The sequence below is a fragment of the Boleophthalmus pectinirostris genome, unplaced genomic scaffold (assembly GCF_026225935.1).
Source record: "Boleophthalmus pectinirostris isolate CB_2022bp ecotype Guang Dong unplaced genomic scaffold, ASM2622593v1 HiC_scaffold_8, whole genome shotgun sequence".
NCBI lineage: Eukaryota > Metazoa > Chordata > Actinopteri > Gobiiformes > Gobiidae > Boleophthalmus > Boleophthalmus pectinirostris.
Window position 1 is genome coordinate 26,868,613 of NW_026571515.1, and position 18,935 is coordinate 26,887,547.

General features: G+C 37.8%; 1 protein-coding gene across 1 annotated transcript in view; it reads right to left on the reverse strand.

Moving 5' to 3' along the window:
• Window positions 1-11,681: 11,681 nt before the first annotated feature.
• cpne5a (copine Va) overlaps window positions 11,682-18,935 on the reverse strand; it is a 115,862-nt gene continuing 108,608 nt past the window's right edge. The window contains exons 18-21 of the mRNA XM_055165912.1: window positions 16,577-16,679; window positions 13,705-13,762; window positions 13,024-13,086; window positions 11,682-11,881 (exon numbers count right to left, since the gene is read on the reverse strand). Coding sequence (XP_055021887.1) covers window positions 11,682-11,881; window positions 13,024-13,086; window positions 13,705-13,762; window positions 16,577-16,679 — 424 coding nt within the window. The remainder of the gene's footprint in view (window positions 11,882-13,023; window positions 13,087-13,704; window positions 13,763-16,576; window positions 16,680-18,935) is intronic.

Genomic DNA, 18,935 nt, shown 5'->3' on the forward strand with positions numbered 1-18,935 from the left:
TAAATTGGAGAATACACATTTCCCTTGTGAATCCCTATGTCAATGTCTGTCTCTATGTAATTTCCAAATAGTTCCCTACTCAAGTCGTCCTTGTTGGTTTATTTTTAAATTAACTTTTTTTTTCTATTTTCACCATTTGTGTTTCCACTGCCCAGGGGCTGCAAGGTTTTATAGACTCTGGAGTTATTACACTGTATTTTAATAAACATTTGGCTGTTTTATAGTTTTAATCATAGCCTGGTTTTACATAATAAATCATTTTCAATTTGTTCTGGCTCTTTAGACTTACTAATACATTTTTATTACACGTTTTAAAGTCACTTCTGTTATTTTTTACAAACTTATCTCTGTTTCCAAGGTATTTTAACTGACTGCCTTTTTTAGCATTTGACATTATTAGTTAAACAGTACCTTGGGTCACAAATATTTGGATTTATACTTCACCCATGTAGTGTACTTGAGGCACTGAAATGTCACTGGTTGCAACAGGCATCAGGCATAAAAAACTGGCAAATTATTGTGTGAAAGATGCATTTGGTTTATATTTTCATTTGTGCTATCATTACACTTTTACTAATTGATTAGTCCTACTCAAATGTCTGAATTCCCCCATCAAAAACATCCAGTTTCACATGGTAATTCTTTGCACATTCACATTTAAAAATCCAAGTGACTTTTTTCTTAAAAGCAGATTTTAGTTGCTTTATAAAGAAGACACATTTTTTGGAAACATTTAGTAAAGAGGACGGCTGTTTCAGAGTGAAGGTAATCACAGTAATTCTTTTAAGTAACACAGCTGCGACTTTAAACTGCAATTTTCTCTCATTTAAACATGTATACTCCAAAGACAGTGCATATGCACATTTGTTACTTGCTGAGGGCTGTCATTAGATATAGTCAGACTACGCTTTTGATGAATGACAGTAGTTCATTCAAAAGCCTCTCATCAGCAGCAGCAGATCTGCAGTAGATTTGCAGTAGATTCCTTCCTTTGGACCTAAAGCCATTCATCACGTCTTTGTTAATGTCTCGTGAGGCTGCTCTGGCCCATATCCAGTGAAGAAACCTGATCTGTTCAAACCACACACTTAACTGGCCCATATAGAACTGTGTCTGTCTAAGTGTTACAGCATTAGAGACTCTTTGGTCAAATCTATAGTCTTAAGGGGTATTTAATGATATTTTTAGCAACATGTAAGTTAACCTGCTTTTTTATCTATTCTCCTTCCGATAAATAGTCGACCTCAGTTCAACCCCTTGGCTGTAACTACACCAATCTTCTCTTTGGTCCTCTACCTCTGCATTCTTCAACCCATAATACATAATACTCCTTTGTATCTCCACTCAACAAACTTTATTTCCAAACATCATCAAGTCCTTTGATGTATCCGTTCCAAACTTAATCCATTCTTGACAATGTCAAATAGACATTACACCACATCTTGAGTTCTAGGCTTAAGGTAAATTTTATTGTCCCTGTTGAGAAATTTGTTCTCTGACCCCACCTTGACCCATCCTTCAATGTAGCTGGGGCAACGTGCAAGAGAGGTGGGGACCCATCTCCAGATCTGCAGCATAGGTTTGGTTAGGGCTACCTTAGCGGGAGAATGTGTGAAATACATTTGCAGTACAGAATCATCAGGATACTAAGATTCAAGAAGTGTACTTCTTGTGCAGAACTCAGTGTATAATGAAGAATGTATTGATGACTTCCGGCACTTGCCAAATTAATTCGATAAATCAATTGTATCATATTATGCTGTCTAATATGAATATGCGGTATGGATAGTGTATCATGTGCTCTGCTAGAAAAATGACAATAAGCAACCACATATTTCAAGTTTTACTTCAATTACTTTTGAATGATGACAATATTAACAACTTTTTTGCACTATTATATTGTATATATATATATATATATATATATATATATATATATATATATATATATATATATATATATATATATATATACATAAATAAACAACTCAGATGCCTATGTCTACATTGTCCCTCCTATTAATCCCTCTTTCGGTGGTCCACTAATCCCCTCACTCACTCACTCACCCTCCTCTCTCTTTCTCTCTCCACCTGTCAGCAGCTCTCCCTCTTTAATGTCTCCACTTGTTTGCTCTTTTGGCCCTTCTTCATCTGCCCCCTCCTGAGCGCTGACTGCCCTCCCTCCTCTCCACAGATTAGGTCTGGAGCAGTAAACAGGAGCAGGGGGCAGACAGGCTGAGGTGGAGGAAGTATTATCTTCTCTCTGTGAGCAACTTCCACTTGTATCCAGTCTCTAAAGGAAATAGAGAGAGTGGCGGAGTTGAACACGACGGCTTTGTGCTGTGTGAGGTCCGACATAAATGACACGCATCAACACAGAGGGTCCCATCAGTCTGTGTAATGGCTCAGGGCTTTCTCATCACCGCAGCCAGTGGAGGGCCAATGCCAGGTACCAGGTTAAGACTCAGAGGAAGACTTGGTTCATATTGAGAATATAATAAGAATGGTTTGAGATGTAAAATTCACTATATGGATTTAATTATTTCATGTTTTTGGAATTGTGGGGCATTAACACAATTCGAAACTAAGAAATAAAAACTCAGATTTTTTCTCTTATATAATATTAGAACCTTCTATCTGTCTGATATATTGAAACATTATATTTCATTTCCTGTTGTGTTTTATTGTATTCATTGACTCACTTCAAACAAATATATGAATAAAAATAGTGGTGAAATGAACTTTATATTTACTTTTTTTTTTTCTTTTTTTTATGTACTTTTAACTATCCATCCATTTTCCTCTGATTTATTCATGTCAACAGAGAGGACCTGCAGACTCCACGCCTGAATATGTGCTGTACCTGCCTAGACATAAAGCTATATAAAAGAGAAACAAGTGTGGAAATCCTAGTGCTTGAATACTGAACACTGAGTAAAACCTTGCAGTTAAACACATTCTTGTGGTTCTGAAATATGACTGAATGAATTTTGGCATTGATGTAAAATCCAGGTAAATTAAAAAAAAAAAAAAAAGCTTGCATTGAACATCAATGTTTTTCCATGATTGAAAAAAATAGTTCTGAGAATTGGAGATGTAACTGCTGAGGAGACAAAACAATTGTTTAATTTGGAAGAAAATTGGATTATCTCATGTTAAAAAAAAAAAACTTGTGAATGAAGTGAAAGTGATGTGAAAATACTGAAATAGTGGTTTACAGGTTCAAGCTGGCTATATCCCATTTTTTCACTACGAAAAACAATGAATTCTGAGTTGTCAGATTATCATCACAGTTATGATTTTATATTGGGCTACCATCTTTTCTACTCCCACAGCAATTACATTTTAAAGCAGTGATAATGACTAATCTGCTTTATTACTGGGTTTATCAGCAGTGTTCACATCCATTTGTTTGGTGCTCTGCTCTCCCCACACCAACAGAATCAAATAAAATCACTAAAATATCCCTGACATTTTCAATTTCACTGTTGTTTTGTCCATAATGGAAATGCATTTTTGTGGGGACCAGCCTGTTCCAATATGCAGCAACAGTAAATAAGGCCCTCACTGAGTGTAATGATATTCAGAACACTGGGCTCCCTCCTGCAGTTAGCACTCTGTCTCCACTCTGCTGTTTTCTCTAGCCACTTTAGAAAGTTTGATCATTTCAGTTTTTACTTCGAACAATGATAAAGTAATGTAACTGGTAAAATAGAAACACAAAACACACAGGTAAACAGGTACATTTCTTGTGTCTGTTATATTATTATTGTGGCACAGTAATGAAGACGATTCATCACTATTGGGATCTATATGGACCTTAGCGGGTGACAAATGTCCGACAGTTATTTCATATAGGGCCAAATGGAAACCACCCACTGATCCACTCGGGCTGAGCTCAGAAACTCACTCATTCTTCTAATATCATTCTTTATGGCCTTAAATGATGATTTATTGGCAATAGAGGAGCGGGCGGTGACTCGCGGTGCTGAGTGGATTTGAGCTGTTGAGTGAATCTGTGACTGCCCCAAGGTGAATGCAGCTCATTTGTTACATCAGACACAGGACCGCACTGCACTATCAGAGAGGAGAGACCCCCATGATTCTCTCTCAAATCTGAACAGAAATCATTTCTTTGGAAGACTGACACTGAAATAATAGGAGGTCTAACTGGCTGTGTTTTTAATTGGCCAGTTCAAAATGCAGGTCTCTGACAGTGGAAAGAGGCTGCCTGTGCTCAATTAGAGAGTCAATACTGTGAAACAGTGATCTGTGATTAGAGGAAGACTCCACTCTAATGGACATGTTCAAACCACACTCATTGACAAACTCCTGACTGCTTCCTGCCTGTTAACCACATCAAGTAAACATGTCGGCTCTGAATTCATGCTTACTTGTGTAAACGGTGTACCTGCTTGTTACTGTTTTGTGTGTTTCACAGTATGCACAGTCACAAACTGATTTATCTCCATGGAGTCAAGCAGCTGACACCACCAGGCCAGATACATGGAGAGGTGAGCCCGCACACAGTAGGAATTAATGTTTTTTGAGAAATGTTTTCGTTTTAAAACACCTTCGTGTAATGGAATACATACAAAGCAATTCCAGCCAAACTAATAACAACATCTCCATGAACATAAGCAGATAATGGACTCTTATCCATGAAAATTACATAGTGACCTTTAAGTGAACCACAGATAATGAAAAGTTGCTTTCTGGCCTATACGGTATTCTGTACAACACATTAAAGAGAAAATGCAAACTGCAAGTGGTGCAGATCTACAAAGAGGGTCTGTGATGTACACTGGTTATAGAAGCTGTGTGTAAATAAAACAAGGAACATATAGGATTTCTACATCTAATTGGCTCATGATCTCAAAGAAACAGTGAAAAGCACTCTTTGCTTTATTGCACATATGGGTTAGAGTGAAATGTACTGCCTCTGTCATAGTTTAGTTTTTTTATTTAACTCATATTTTTCCATTTAGCTGTAATTGACAGAGAAACCATGCATTGGTTAATAAGTCCCTGTGCTAAGGGACAATAGCCTTTTCGATGAACTTTTCGATGTTATACTTGAATGTCCTATATTACACAAAATAAATTCTTGTGAGCTTTTAGCCATGTTGTTACCTCCTCAAAAACATACCTGTGTTGTGTTTTGTTTCATTCACACATATTTAAGTAACCCTTTACCTATTAGCTTCTTTTTATTTCCAAAGCTCAAAATGCTCTGTTCCACCTTGTGATGTCATGTCATGTAGTGGTAGTTTTCAAGTTAAAACACATACCTTTTACCTTTAGTCCTTTAGTTTAGACATTTCCAGGGCTGACATTGTCCAAATGATTTGAGTGAAGGTGTACGGAGTTTAAAAACACAGTGGAGCACTTCCTGTGTTCTTGTATTATTGTTTTCAATGAGAACAAAACTATAGCCTAAGTATACCAGATTTTTGTGTTAAATATCTTTGACTGAAACAAAACATAACTTCGGGTATGTTTTCGTTGAGGAAACACCACTATAACATAGATCAGAAAATAGCATAACATGGGCTCTTTAATCAACGCTTAGCAGTGACATTAACCAATGAATAGAAGCGAGTGGTGCTTTGTTTTGCAGTAGACTCATGGTGCACTCGCCTGCTCGGTCCATCTCTGTTGAAAAGGAAAGTACTGGCTGCCACAGTGCTATGTAATTGGTGTAATTCCCCTGAAGCCGCAGACTCTTATGACTGATTTATGCTTATAATACATGACCTGGCGAAGATAAGAGCCCTATAATTCTATGTCATTAGCTGCCAGAGCTCTTCCTGCAGCCAGTGGTGGTCCATTGTCTGGGCCATGAGGGGGTGGGCCGGGAGGACACTGGAGCTAACTGAGGATGCTAATTTATGCTTCCAGATGATGTCTCCCTCGCCCCAGGTGGACTGCTTGATTTGTCAGCGGTGCATCTCATTAGGGGCTAAAAAACACACATTTCTGAGGGGGGAACAGGTTGGAGGGTGGGGCGGGGATGGGGGGAGAGGGCAGAGCTCACGGTTGATTGGATGTCACAGTCTCACGGGGCAAACCTGTGGAGACGAGAGCCAGCTGACGGAGGAGAGGAAAAACGCCAGGACAGATGTGCCACTGATGCAAAGACCAACAGCGCACTCCAAAAGCAACTTAGAATGTATTCTGTCGTTATACTCTCATTACACTTTCAACATCGTTTTTCCTAGGTATAACAAGTTAAAAATCCGATATTAGGCAAAATCTACTCTAGTGAGCTTTGTTAGAATGTTGTTACTTCATCAAAACATACTCTGGTTCATTCACAGTAATCTTGAGCAATCCTTTCATTCTAGTTGGTCTACATCTCCAAAGCTGTTCCACCTTGTGATGTCATGAAGCGATAGTTTTAATGTTATCAGCTATACCGTTTACCTTTTTGTTCCATAGAGACCATGCAGAGTTCCATGGCTGAAATCCTCCAAATGAGGAAGGTGTATGGAGTTTCAAAAGCACTTCCTGTCTTACCACATGATATCACAAGGTTGAACAGAGGGTTTTCTGTCTGATGTAAGAACTCAACCTAAATATGCGGGATTTATTAAACATGTGTGAATGAAAAAAAACACAACTCCAGGTATGTTTTTGATGAGGAAACAACTTTATAACATAGATTTAAAAAATTGTTTAATATTAAAGGTGCTCTATGTAACTTTTCTGGTGGAGTATCCATCATCAGTTTGTCTCATGAAAATATTATTGCTTTACTTCATAGCATGGTAAACTGAACTTCATTTAATTATAGGCATTTTACCTGCCAAAAAACTGATAGTGTCACCAGTCCTGTTTATCTCCATGGAGACTGCAGGCTTTTAAAAAAATATATATATTGTAGCAGCCTGCAATAATGTAATTGTTAAAACATTGTTCCTGTTTTTATAACTGTTATTTTATGTGTTATGTTAAGTTCATGACCTATGTGACTGGATGAAAGTTGGGAGGAAGTTGTGTTAAAAAGAGCGGTTTAGAGGAGTTTTTTTTTTGTTTTTGTTCTAGAGAGCAATGCAGTCCGAGTTTTAAGCTGGACCTATTGGACTTTTAACCTGATTGTACTGGTGTGGTTACGGCCCGAGAGTAACCAGTTCAGTTCTCACAATAAAGCAATAAACCATAAGATGCTACAATATATTTTAATCAAAACAATAACATCTCCAAGGACAAAAGAAGGTTTCAGACCCTCCACCTACAAACATACATAGTGCCTCTTTAAATTAGTAAAATGGGCACATAATTAATAAAGAGGCAAAAAATGGAAATGTGCCCCTCCTTTTGCCTCTAGCATTTGTGTAATCTTCAATTTATGTTAATTTGTTCATCAAGTTGTTTTCTTTAAACTGAATACTTAATATTTGAAGCTTGCATGTCTCCAGTATTTTAATTCTTATCTCCAAAATGGCACCTGACATTTGGTCCCTTATACATTCTTTAAACCCTTCATTGTCTTTGGCCTTCCCTATGAAAACTGAAGGTGAAGTTTTGCCTCCTTTGTCCTTGTTTAAACTGTAATATGCAGAACCATCATGAAAATTACATCACCTATTGCACCACTGAGATTTCTTTTATTCCACACCTTAACCTCTGGAGTTATATGAATATGTGGGGTGTATGTGAACTTGAGTCTTGGGACGTTGCCAGTTCATCAAAGCACTGATATAGAGACATGAAGAAAGAACTGTAACATGTATTCACTTTGGAATATTCAGGACAGATTTACTTTTCTGGTTTAAGTCCATGGTGTAGATTTGGTTTGGTCCTCGTCTAGTCTAGGTTTAGTTCCAAGTTTTATCCCAATTTTAATGAGTGAATGCACCCTTATAGCCACTAATTTCAGAGACGTGAGCTTTTAGATGGTGAGAGAAGCCATAGTACCCAGATGGAACACATTATAAGTAACCCGGAAAGCACATGCAGACTCCCATTTGAGAACACATTACTGGCAAAGTGCTCAAATTATCCACCCAAACACAGTAAAGAAATCATTTAAGAAACCTTTCTGAAATTAGACAAGACGCACATTGCATTCTGCCAAAGTTGTCAGTATTTTATTCTTTATGGTCAGTTAAGGCAATCCATTACAAAGCATTTCACAAACCACAGCATCACGACAAAATCATGTCCAACACCTGGTTTGGAAATATTCAGCATGCAAAAGTCCAAGAGGTATGTAAACACCCTGGGATAGAACGGGAGGAGTGGCCCAACTCAAAACAGTGGTGGTTTCGCAAGTGAAATCTCAATGGAAAACAAAGAAAGCCGAGATGCATCATGCGGAGTGCGGCTGCTATCAGTAACATTGTCCCAGCTAATCAACCAGCTATAAACTATAACAAGAGGGGGATGAGACTAGCATTTGGCACAAGCATGCACATCGCCTACAAGAGACCAAGGGATGGGTTTGGCACTGGTTATATTAAATACAGTGATATATGTACAACAACAAAGTGATGTGGAAATACACCAAATCAGGCATAACATTATGACCACTGTGTTTTCAATACACTTATTTTTAGCATGAAAGGCATATATCTAGACATAACTTATTTTGAAGTATGAAAAATTTGTATTGTGATGTGTATGAAAAGTATTTGTGTCATATAGGGATGTAACAATAACCAAAATATTGTGATATCGTCAAAAGTCTCATAATAATATTGTAGGCTGTCACAATATATCAGATCACAAGTTCCTTTGCTTAAATGGATGGTTTTATAGTAGAAACATTTTATAAACATAGGGAACTACATCTCCTATGATTCATTTCAGTGCAGAAAACATGAAGAAATATGTTTTTTACTTGAATTCTTGGGATTCTGATGGAAATAATTCACACCGAAATCTTCATCTTCGTCAAGGTATTTTAAAAGCAAAAAAGTGTCCTATGTACATTTATATTAACCTCTCCATAATATCACAATAAATATTGTACCATGAGATGCATATTGTGATAATAATGTACCAAAAGATTTAGATATTGTTACATCCCTAGTGTCATATTGACAAGGAACAAAATGTGGCTAAACAACTAATCAGAGAATCAACAAATCTGAAGTACTTAAGTTAGTCAGAAATAAACAAGCTTATGCGGGATATGAAGTGTTCCATTTCAGTAAATTGCTAACATGATTGCCAGTTCAGGTACAAAATTAGTACCATACAATAAAATAATAAAATGATATAATAACGCTATAGTAATTAACATATAGCAGGTCATAATGTTTTGTCTGAAAGGATAATCAAAGTCATATCCTTTAATAAAAACATGATGCGCTGCTGAAGAGGCATCTCTGAGGAAAACATAATAAAACGTATATTCAAATCAGATGTGCCGTAATTGCATAAGTCTCATTACTGTGCTCATTCATTCATATAGTCTTCAAAATGGTAAGAGTGGTTTTCGTGCAGAGGTAACAGCCCTCGGGAACATTAAAACATATTTTCAGGAGTTGGCAAACATTATGTCAAAAAAAAAAAGCACACATAATAAATGGCCCCTGTCTCCTGTTTGTGTCTCATCCCCTCACACACATTTGCATGATCTGCTTCATTATTCACTTTCACAGCAAAGCCTGTAAACAGCAAAAGTGAAGGTTTAGTCTGAACAACTCCATCAACAATCCAAATGCAACTAAGAGACGAGGTTAATTGCAAAGTTCATATCTCATGAAATGGCATTTAAAGTTGAATTCATAATAGTGTTTCAATTAAACTATACATAATAATAGTACTTATCTTTTGGCTTGATAGGCTTTTTGTCGAGGTATATTGGTATTTTATGAGAGTTATGTAACTAAATATAATGGCCTCATTTCACCTAATGTACAAGTGATTTTGGCAGAAAAGTAAATGACTTCTGAGGGAGAAATGTCATAATTAACACAAACCTAAAACATAAAAACTCTACGAATCTAGGCCTAGGAGCTTGTGCATTATTGACTTGGAGTGGAGCAACATTAAAGCAACATTATGCATGATAGAAATATTTGCTAATGACAATATGATGCCAAAACAAACAAAACAAAACAAACTAAGTTTATAGTTCACATTCTCAGAAGACCATCCAGCACGTCTTTGTAAACTTTTTCAAAAAAACATAATCTAACAAACAAATATAATGTAGATATCATAAGCCTATCTCCCTCTGTGTGACCACAGTTCAGTTGTAAACTTTATAAACAGATACTGAGCCGCATTACTTTTAATGCACAAAGATTCTCATTTGTGGAGCTGTATAGGAGTACAAAACAGAACAAGCCAGCTGCTGTATTAAACCTAATCTTGCAACAGTGATATTGTTACCACAGAGGTTTTCCTTTAAAGAAGCAGAAACCTGGGAATTGGGATATGTTTCCATATAAGAGGCACATTTGGAATATAGATATCGAATGTGTTGGAGGAGGTACAGGTGAAAATGGTCTTTAAGAAATACGTTGTGTACAGTCACAAAAGAAGACCTTTTTAAGTTAATACAGCTTTAAAAATACAGCTTTTGTTTTTATGTAATCTCAATATTTTCAGATCAGTGGTAAAATGATCAGAATGAGCTAATACAGTTTGTGCAGTATAGTGTGTTGTCAGCAAACATATAATTTTCTGTTGCAAGATTTGCTTTTGTACATTCTGGGACTATGATCATATATAACATAATGGGTATATGTTGACATCATTTTTGCAAAAAGTTAAAAGTAGGGTCCTTAAAAAGTACTACAAATAAGCCAACACAGCAAACATAATGGAAAGAAATGCAGTGGTCCAATGATATACAGTAGTCTCCCTGTGTGCTCACAATGGCAACATATTTTGAATTATTTATGAATTTATATGGAAATAACAGCTGGTATGATAATTTTAACAATAGCAGTGGTGTTGGAGATGGAAGACGTAGCTGCAAACACAAACCACAATACTTTCCATTATGCCTATTGTGGTGCATTCAATGACTCTTTGTTCATTACGGTTGTGCTTTGAATAGGACAGTAGTGCATTCTGTTTTTATAAAGACTAGAAATATCGGTAAAAGACGTGATGCTGGAAAATCTGTATATGGAAAAAAACATTGCAGCAGGTCCTCCCTTATCATAGTCTAAAATACATCAGCCAAAACGATTGATAAACATGCTCTTATAATACAGTTCTTATCAAAGATAGAAATGACTTTTATTATTACACTTGTCACAAAATATAGGGATGGAAAACTACAAGGAGTTATGACTTTGATCCCTAACCCTTTCATAAAACTCCGGTAAAGGAATAAATCATTTCTGAAATAAATAAATGAACTATACATTGATTTCCTATTTGAACACACTTGACCCAAAAGGTATCACAGACATGATACACACATTCTAATATTGTATGGATGCCTTCAGGACAGGCCCTCTACGGGATTATTTGCTAACGCCAGATTATCACCACTTGGACAGGTAACAGCACACCACTAAGCTTCGTATCTCAAGCCAACACACGCGTCTCCACATGCCGTCGACCTCCATCAATCCAGGCTCCAGACAAAATGGAGTCTCAATATTCAGCAAAGAGCCTTGAAGAGCGTCTGTTAAAGGATCATTGTTTGGTGGAGCTGGCTGTCTGGTCCACCACAGTGTAGTGGGGTGGGGGGATGAGGACAGGGAGGGTCACACGGGTTTGGTCTGGGACTGGTCTTCAGACAAGTACAGAGGGGGCACGGGGTTGGGTTTGATGGCCCTGCTCTTCATGTACAGGATGAGCTGGTCGGGGATCTCAGCTAACACGTCTTTAGCTAACCGTGCCATGCTCAGGACATGGTTGCCCGTGCGGTCCATGTAGTCTCTGAACGGGACAAACTGCAGGAGGCAAAACAGGTTATAATTAGTAGGGATGTAACAGTAAACTAAATATAGTGATGTTGTATCATCAAAAGTCTAACAATAATACTGTGGGTCATCACAATATAGCGACTTACAAGTTTCTTTGCTTAAATTAATTGTTATGGTGCAACCACAGGTAAAAACCAGACAGAACAATATATGTACCATGATTCTTTGCTCTGTTTCAGTCCAATCTACATGATGAAATTACTGTTATTATGCACTTTCAAATCTCAATTATTTGGATTATGACAGAAAAGTATATTCACAGTTATGTTAGTCTCCACACAATATTGCAATAAATCTCATAATGTGAGCTGCATATCATGGAAATATCATATTAAGAGATTTGAATATTGTCCCATTCCTAGTAATTAGTGCACTTAACACACAGCACCACACACAAAGCAGTTGCACTGCATTGTGGAAAAAATTGAAGCAATTTGTGATTTAATTAAAAGACCCAGGCTGCTTCAAATCGGAGGGGATTTGGGCATTTCATGACATGGACCAGTCTGAAAATCTCACTAAGACAGCAGCAGCATTAGGAATGAGCTGACCTCATCTTGGGGTTTGATTTTTTTCCATGTTGATCCAATAGGCAATTATGTCTGTTTCGATTGGAAGCCAATTTTCTTTCTACAATTTTTGTCTGTCAACAAAACTACTTTAAGATACCATCATGAATTTGTATTAAGAATTGATTTTCTTGTTGGCTGTTATACAAAACAGCTTGAAACTTGGCATTTGTCCATGGTTTTGCCAGATTTTGTAAAAGATTGGTGCTGTTGTCATTCTCCACCTCTTTTATTGTTCTTAAGTCCTCATTTCCATATCACGTTATCGTCTAAATTCAAAGATTAAAATAAGTAAATGTAAAAATCAGGTCTCAGAGTTAGCAGGATGTCTGTGCCTATACTGTAGTGTAATGTGGGAATAGAGCACTGTCCTTGTTTGTTCTGTTCCTCTGTAACCCAGCATCAATTTGTGATTTGTTGAAGTAATCCAGCGTCTGACAGGCACAGCTGCTCTCAGGCCTGTACACTGTGATCACATCTGGGGCTCTGTGGTTTTGGGCTAAATGTTTATGGCGGCAAAGATAGATTTGTTTTTGTTTACCTGTACAATATCTCTTCAGCGAGTTTGCCTCGAGAGGAAATCCGCACGTCATCTCCATCCAGCTCCACCATGGCTACACACAAACATATTTATGGGTATATTATACACACTGCCACAGTAAGGTGCAAAAGTTTTTAAACAAATGAAGGATGCCACAAAGTTCAACACTGAGCAGAAGTATTAGCATTCAGGGAGCTAGATCTCTGCCAAGGCACTGGCTGTAATGCATTAAAAGATAATCTAAGAGGAAGAATGTTTATTTTGATCCAGAAAATACAAAAAAAACCAAACAAACAAACAAAAACAAAAAAACAACTGTGATTGAACCAAGGCTAAAACAGAGATAAAACAAGGAGTTAAGACCGGGGTGTCATACACAAATTCATAGAGGGCCAAAATTAAATACTAGGACTAAGCTGTGGTGAGATGTCTCTGTAGATGTTGGCCAGCTCTATACAAATTTGATATGATCTCGAGGGCCAAATATAATGATATTGCAGGCCAAATTTGGCCCCCAAGCCTGAGTGTCTGACTTAAGAGGTCAAAAATACTATTTGCTACTACCTACTATTTAATACTTTCTACTACACCAACAGAAACATCTAACAATGTAAATAAATAAAAAAAAGTGAAAAGTACTGTACAACTTGTCATTATTCAATGCACCATTTAATACAAATATATCTCTTACCATCAAACTCAGCTTGTCCAACTCCCACTATGATGATGGACATTGGCAGTTTAGCAGCCTGACATAAACAAGAGATAAAACATATCTTATACAACATGCATTTTATATATATAAAAATACCAGGTTATATATTTCTCCAAAACTGTGATGCTAAAAAATATAGAAACAATGAAATGATGCATTTGCATATGGTGGCTGATGAGTCTCAGTTTGAAAACAGTTTTGGCTTATCAAAGAAGACAATACATAAACACCAGTAGTTTTAAGTGTGCCAAACAGTGTCCATATATTACACATATTGCCTATGTATTGTCTAAAGTGTACTATACACACATGCATAGTAGCCTGTAGGAGAGTTACATTTGCGTGACTCAGAGTACCCACAGTTTGATGACATAATGAAAACGTGAATGAAGTCAAATGGTGCATTCTTAAAACATGATTACAGCTGCCACTTACTTACCTTACACAGACTAGACATGAGTTATTCATAGTGTTTGGATAATTCAAACACTTTCATAAACCTCACTTTACAACAAGTACACAGTATCAGTATTGGACATATACTGTACATAGTGTTATCTACCAAAATATTTATTCTTGGATTGAGGACATTACTCTGAAACAGTGTTACAGTGAGAGATTTTTAACTTTTTGGCCAATTTGGACAGTTTAGTTTGACATTAACTGGATACTGCTTACTTGGCCAATTGAAAACCACATAGTATGGATGGCCTTTTACTCTTTATCTAGTAAAGACAGGACATAAACAGTCATGGAGTCAATCATGCTAAGTTAATACATCTGCCATTCAGCTTACATGAAATCCTAAAAGTTTTGTAGGTTTCTATCAACTAAACATCATACAGAATCCAAAAGGTAGCCTTTCAATGTCTATGTTTTAATACAATATTGCTTAGTAATTTTGTAATATGTTTACAAATGAAATTATTCATAAATACATGTTTATTTATGTATTTATTTGCTGTTTATTTTTAAACTAGCCATTACCCAACAGCCAAACATGTATGTGACTGGTACATGTTCTGGTAGATTCACAGGAATTATTGAAAAGTGGGTCAGTTCCTGGAAAACCCCCTGAGGGACCACCCCCAGTGAACACTCCGTGTTTCATATCAGCAGCCCCTCTGGTTCATGTGGCTTTAGTCTCTCTCCTCTCATTCAGCACGACCTCTCACTCCAGTCCATAATACAGACACTGTGTTTGGCCTTTTCAGTGGAGACCTCACACGTACAGTACAGATATCCTCCAAATGCCACAGCGGTCTTTCAAAGCTGAATTATTTAGACGACACCATTTGTTACTTCGTCTGAACTACAGAGCCATCCATCACTTCTGCATCTTTGTTCATAGGTGAAAGGTGAGGCTCTCTTCTGGGATTGTGTTTTTACTATAGGCCTATAAGATAAAATGGGATTTTATTCTTGTAAATGTTTGAATTAATTAATGAATCCATCTTAGATTATTGGAAAAGCAGCAAATCTGACAAATCTCTGTGCTCCATCTGCATATAATTGTGAAACATTTTTATTGATCTTTTACCTGCTCTAAAGTGGTGCACGCTCACAATCCATGCATGTGAATGCTTGTGATATTTGTAATGTCTTGTGAGAGCTATGAACTAGTTACAAAGCTCCAGCTTCAAGTTACATAATGCAAATAAAATAATATAAAATTATAATAATACAATTATAAACTGTTTTATACAAATGGCTCTGTTTTCTGAATCATAAATGATATACTCAGTTATTTGCTAATTATGTTTTACAGACTGACTTGACAGTTGAAAAGTAGCTCAATATTCTCTAGTGGATTGTTTTTACTGCAGTTCAGGATATATATTTTTTGAATATATTCGAAAGTTATACTCACGAAAGTACAAAGACATCGGTGTCTCTTGTACATGCTGGATGATGAGGATTTCTCTGTTTTGTAGCCTTTTGAAACTTGAAAAAGATATTCACTCTCCTCAAGTCTGAACTAAAATCACATTTTATCTTCTGTTCTAGCCACATGGGGCCATTTCCACACAGAGCTTTGTCACTTTTGATATAATAATCATGCTCCTCTGTTCTACTGACAGTAAATTTAAGTTCATCCAAGTTTCTTTTCCATCATGGCAAGACAGAAAACTTCCATCAACAGAGGACCTTAGGTACATTTGGTCACAAAAAAACCCGATGACAAAAGACAAAAGTGTCCCCAAAGTCCCAGTACATCCCTTACACAAACAAAGAGACAGAGGGAGCAAATATAACCCTCAGTCGGCCCTGGCCTCCTCTGTCCGGCACACAGCCTGAGGTCAAAGGTCACAGGCTTTGCTCAGTCAGCAGGAGGAGGGGCACACAGGTCAAGAGCGGCCCAGAGAGAAGCACCACAGAGCTGCAGCAGCGCAGAGCAGCAGACAAGATCTTAAAAGGAAGGTGTGGCTGTTCGAAAGGTTTGATTAACAGTCGCAAATTCCCTTTAAACCCAGTCTGCTGGGGGTCTGAGGCTGAGGAGACCAGAGGCTTCATTATAGAGGTCTTCACAAATGCACAAACTACACAAACAAACACAACCTGAAATGTCATAGACAAAGCCCACAGGGATCTGCTTTAGCTGCACACCTGCTGACCTGTAAATACATCTCCCCTGAACCAGACGGCACCCAAAGGTCTCATCCAAAAAAGAAATACTGAACAAACAAACATTGAGCTGAAGTCTGCAAACAAGTGGAGAAGAAAACATTCTCAAATCCTTAAATCCAACGCAGTCTGCATTAGAGCCGCCACAGGACACAAGTTTACTGTGCGCTCTGGTGTGGACACCTGTGGGAGACAGAGTAGAGAGTCCTCACACTTTACTCACATTCACAATGGCCTCCTTTGTCTGAGCCATATCTGATATGACGCCATCCGTGATGATGAGAAGTACAAAGTACTGTGAGCCATCCTGAACGGCTGCTGCATATCTGCAACACACACAACAATACGCATTCAAGTAAAGTTTGCTACAATAATCTAGTTATAAAGAACATGTAAAACACAATCAGTGTGACTAAGTATAAATCTTTCTCTCTAGTATTCTATCTGTTATTGAAACGGTGATTCCAGAAGTGAAAGTGCCAAATCCAAAAGAATAAGACCCTGTTTGTGACTCTGTGAGGGCATTTTGAGTTTTTTGTTTTGGTTAGCCTATTTTCATAAAGAATATTTTGGATGCAACATAAAAGCTGCAAGTGTCTGGCAGTGTAGTCTATTGGACATGGCTTAAAGCAGGGCACAGCGGAGTGAGTTATGAGAGAGGCTGAGGCATGTTGGCGGAGTTATCTTAAGTCTAGCGTTGTGTTTGCAAACAGAAGAAAAGCCGGAGCCGCGAGTGCAACTGCTGTGTCAAATATGAAGTGTTAGGAGACCTCCCACTCAGACTGCAGAGAGAGTGACACAGGAACTTAATATAGATGTGTATGAAACAGCTTAATGTATTTCCCCAGGTGTATCCAGGCTCCACCAGTGACAAGCAGCCAGTGTGGCCTACTTTGAAATGCCCAACTTTGCCATGAATTATTTATCAAACTGTTTATGCAAGAGCTGCAGTCTCATTCTTTCAGAAGTTTATTGATTTCTGAGATCCGCGTTGACCTCTCTTGATGAGCGCTCAGAGAAAACATGGCAGGTTGATCCTCAAGAGCCAAGGACAGGTCAGCGGTGGCGCGGCACTGTTGATCACAGCTTTATAGTTTTGACGCACAGAGAAAGGAGTTTTAATCAGAGTCTGGTTATACAGCGACAGAGAGAAGAGTGATGGTGGGTGTTCAGGAGATTAAATTGTTTTTATTTTGTCTGCAGCGTTCAACAACAACAGCAGTCTGCATGCAAAAGACACAGCAGGTGAGGTGGTGTATATAAATCATTAGAAACGGCTGGTAGAAAGAGGGAAAGACATTATGAGTAGATATGGAAATGCACCTTTGACAAATTAATATTATATTTATGTAACGTGTATTGTGTAGGGCATGTCAAGAAATACTAAACATGTCACTAGATTGGAATATCATGTTGGGGCGGGAGTGACAGCGGTGGAGCAAGTGGCCCACTAATCAGAGCGTTAGCTGTCGGATGCCCGCTCTGACCTTGTGCAATAATGTAATACAACTGGCAATACAACACAAAGGCGTAATGGTTAAATAAAATATAATAAACTTGAACTGAACCATTGAAATCAATAAATTATATTCTATTAGAGAGCATCTTTTATCTATTGATGTTGGAGGTCTCTATTCTACTGGTCCATTTGTCTGTACCCATAAACCATCCATAATGCACTGGGCTGTATGTATGTGAAAGGTCAATGTGTTCAATATTCATATATGAGTACGTACTATATAATTAATATTAATGTACCCTTTTTGCACATTTGTCACACTTAAATATTAACTCTCATCAAATCATTTTTAATATACAAAGAAGACAACTGCTGTGAATATATATGTGGGGGGCACAGTTGGTAGAGCATTCGCCCACTGATCTGAAGGTTGGCGGTTCGAATCCAGCTCTCGACATAAACATCACAGGTTGACGGTCAGATCCACTGACCCACAGGTTGGCTGGTGTGATTCCAGCTCCCACAGATGAATGCTGCCGTTGTCTTGGGCAAGACACTTAACCCACCTTGCCCACAGTGTCTGCGTACACTGGTGTATGAATGGTATGGTTCCTTGTTGTAAAGCACTTTGACCACCTTGAAGGTGGAAAAGCGCTATAGAAAAATGTGACCATATAATGCACTTTATGAATGATTAAATTGGGAGAAAAGCTGTTCAACCCTACACAGACCTACACCTTGTGCCTCGGCTCAATTTCATTTCTCTCCAGTGACTAGGTCAGGAATCGGAATACACTAGAGGGTTCGCAAAAACCCCGGAAGTGCGAGTGCAGGCACCAGCCAATCAGCGAAAAGCCATACATTCTGTGTTGGTAACGATTCCCGAGGTCAAGAATTTTACGTCGGAACAAAGAGAATGTTTGGTGAATTTTATCAAGGGGAAAGACATTATTGACTTTTTCCTACGGGATTTGAGAAAAGCTTAATATACCAGTTAGGCCTGTTAGTGGAGCATTACATACGTCATTATCAAATAGCAGCGATTGGTTAAATAAAATAAAAATAACCACCTATCATTGAGCAAACGATTCCTAATTCTGCGAGGTCAGATGGTTTCCACAGT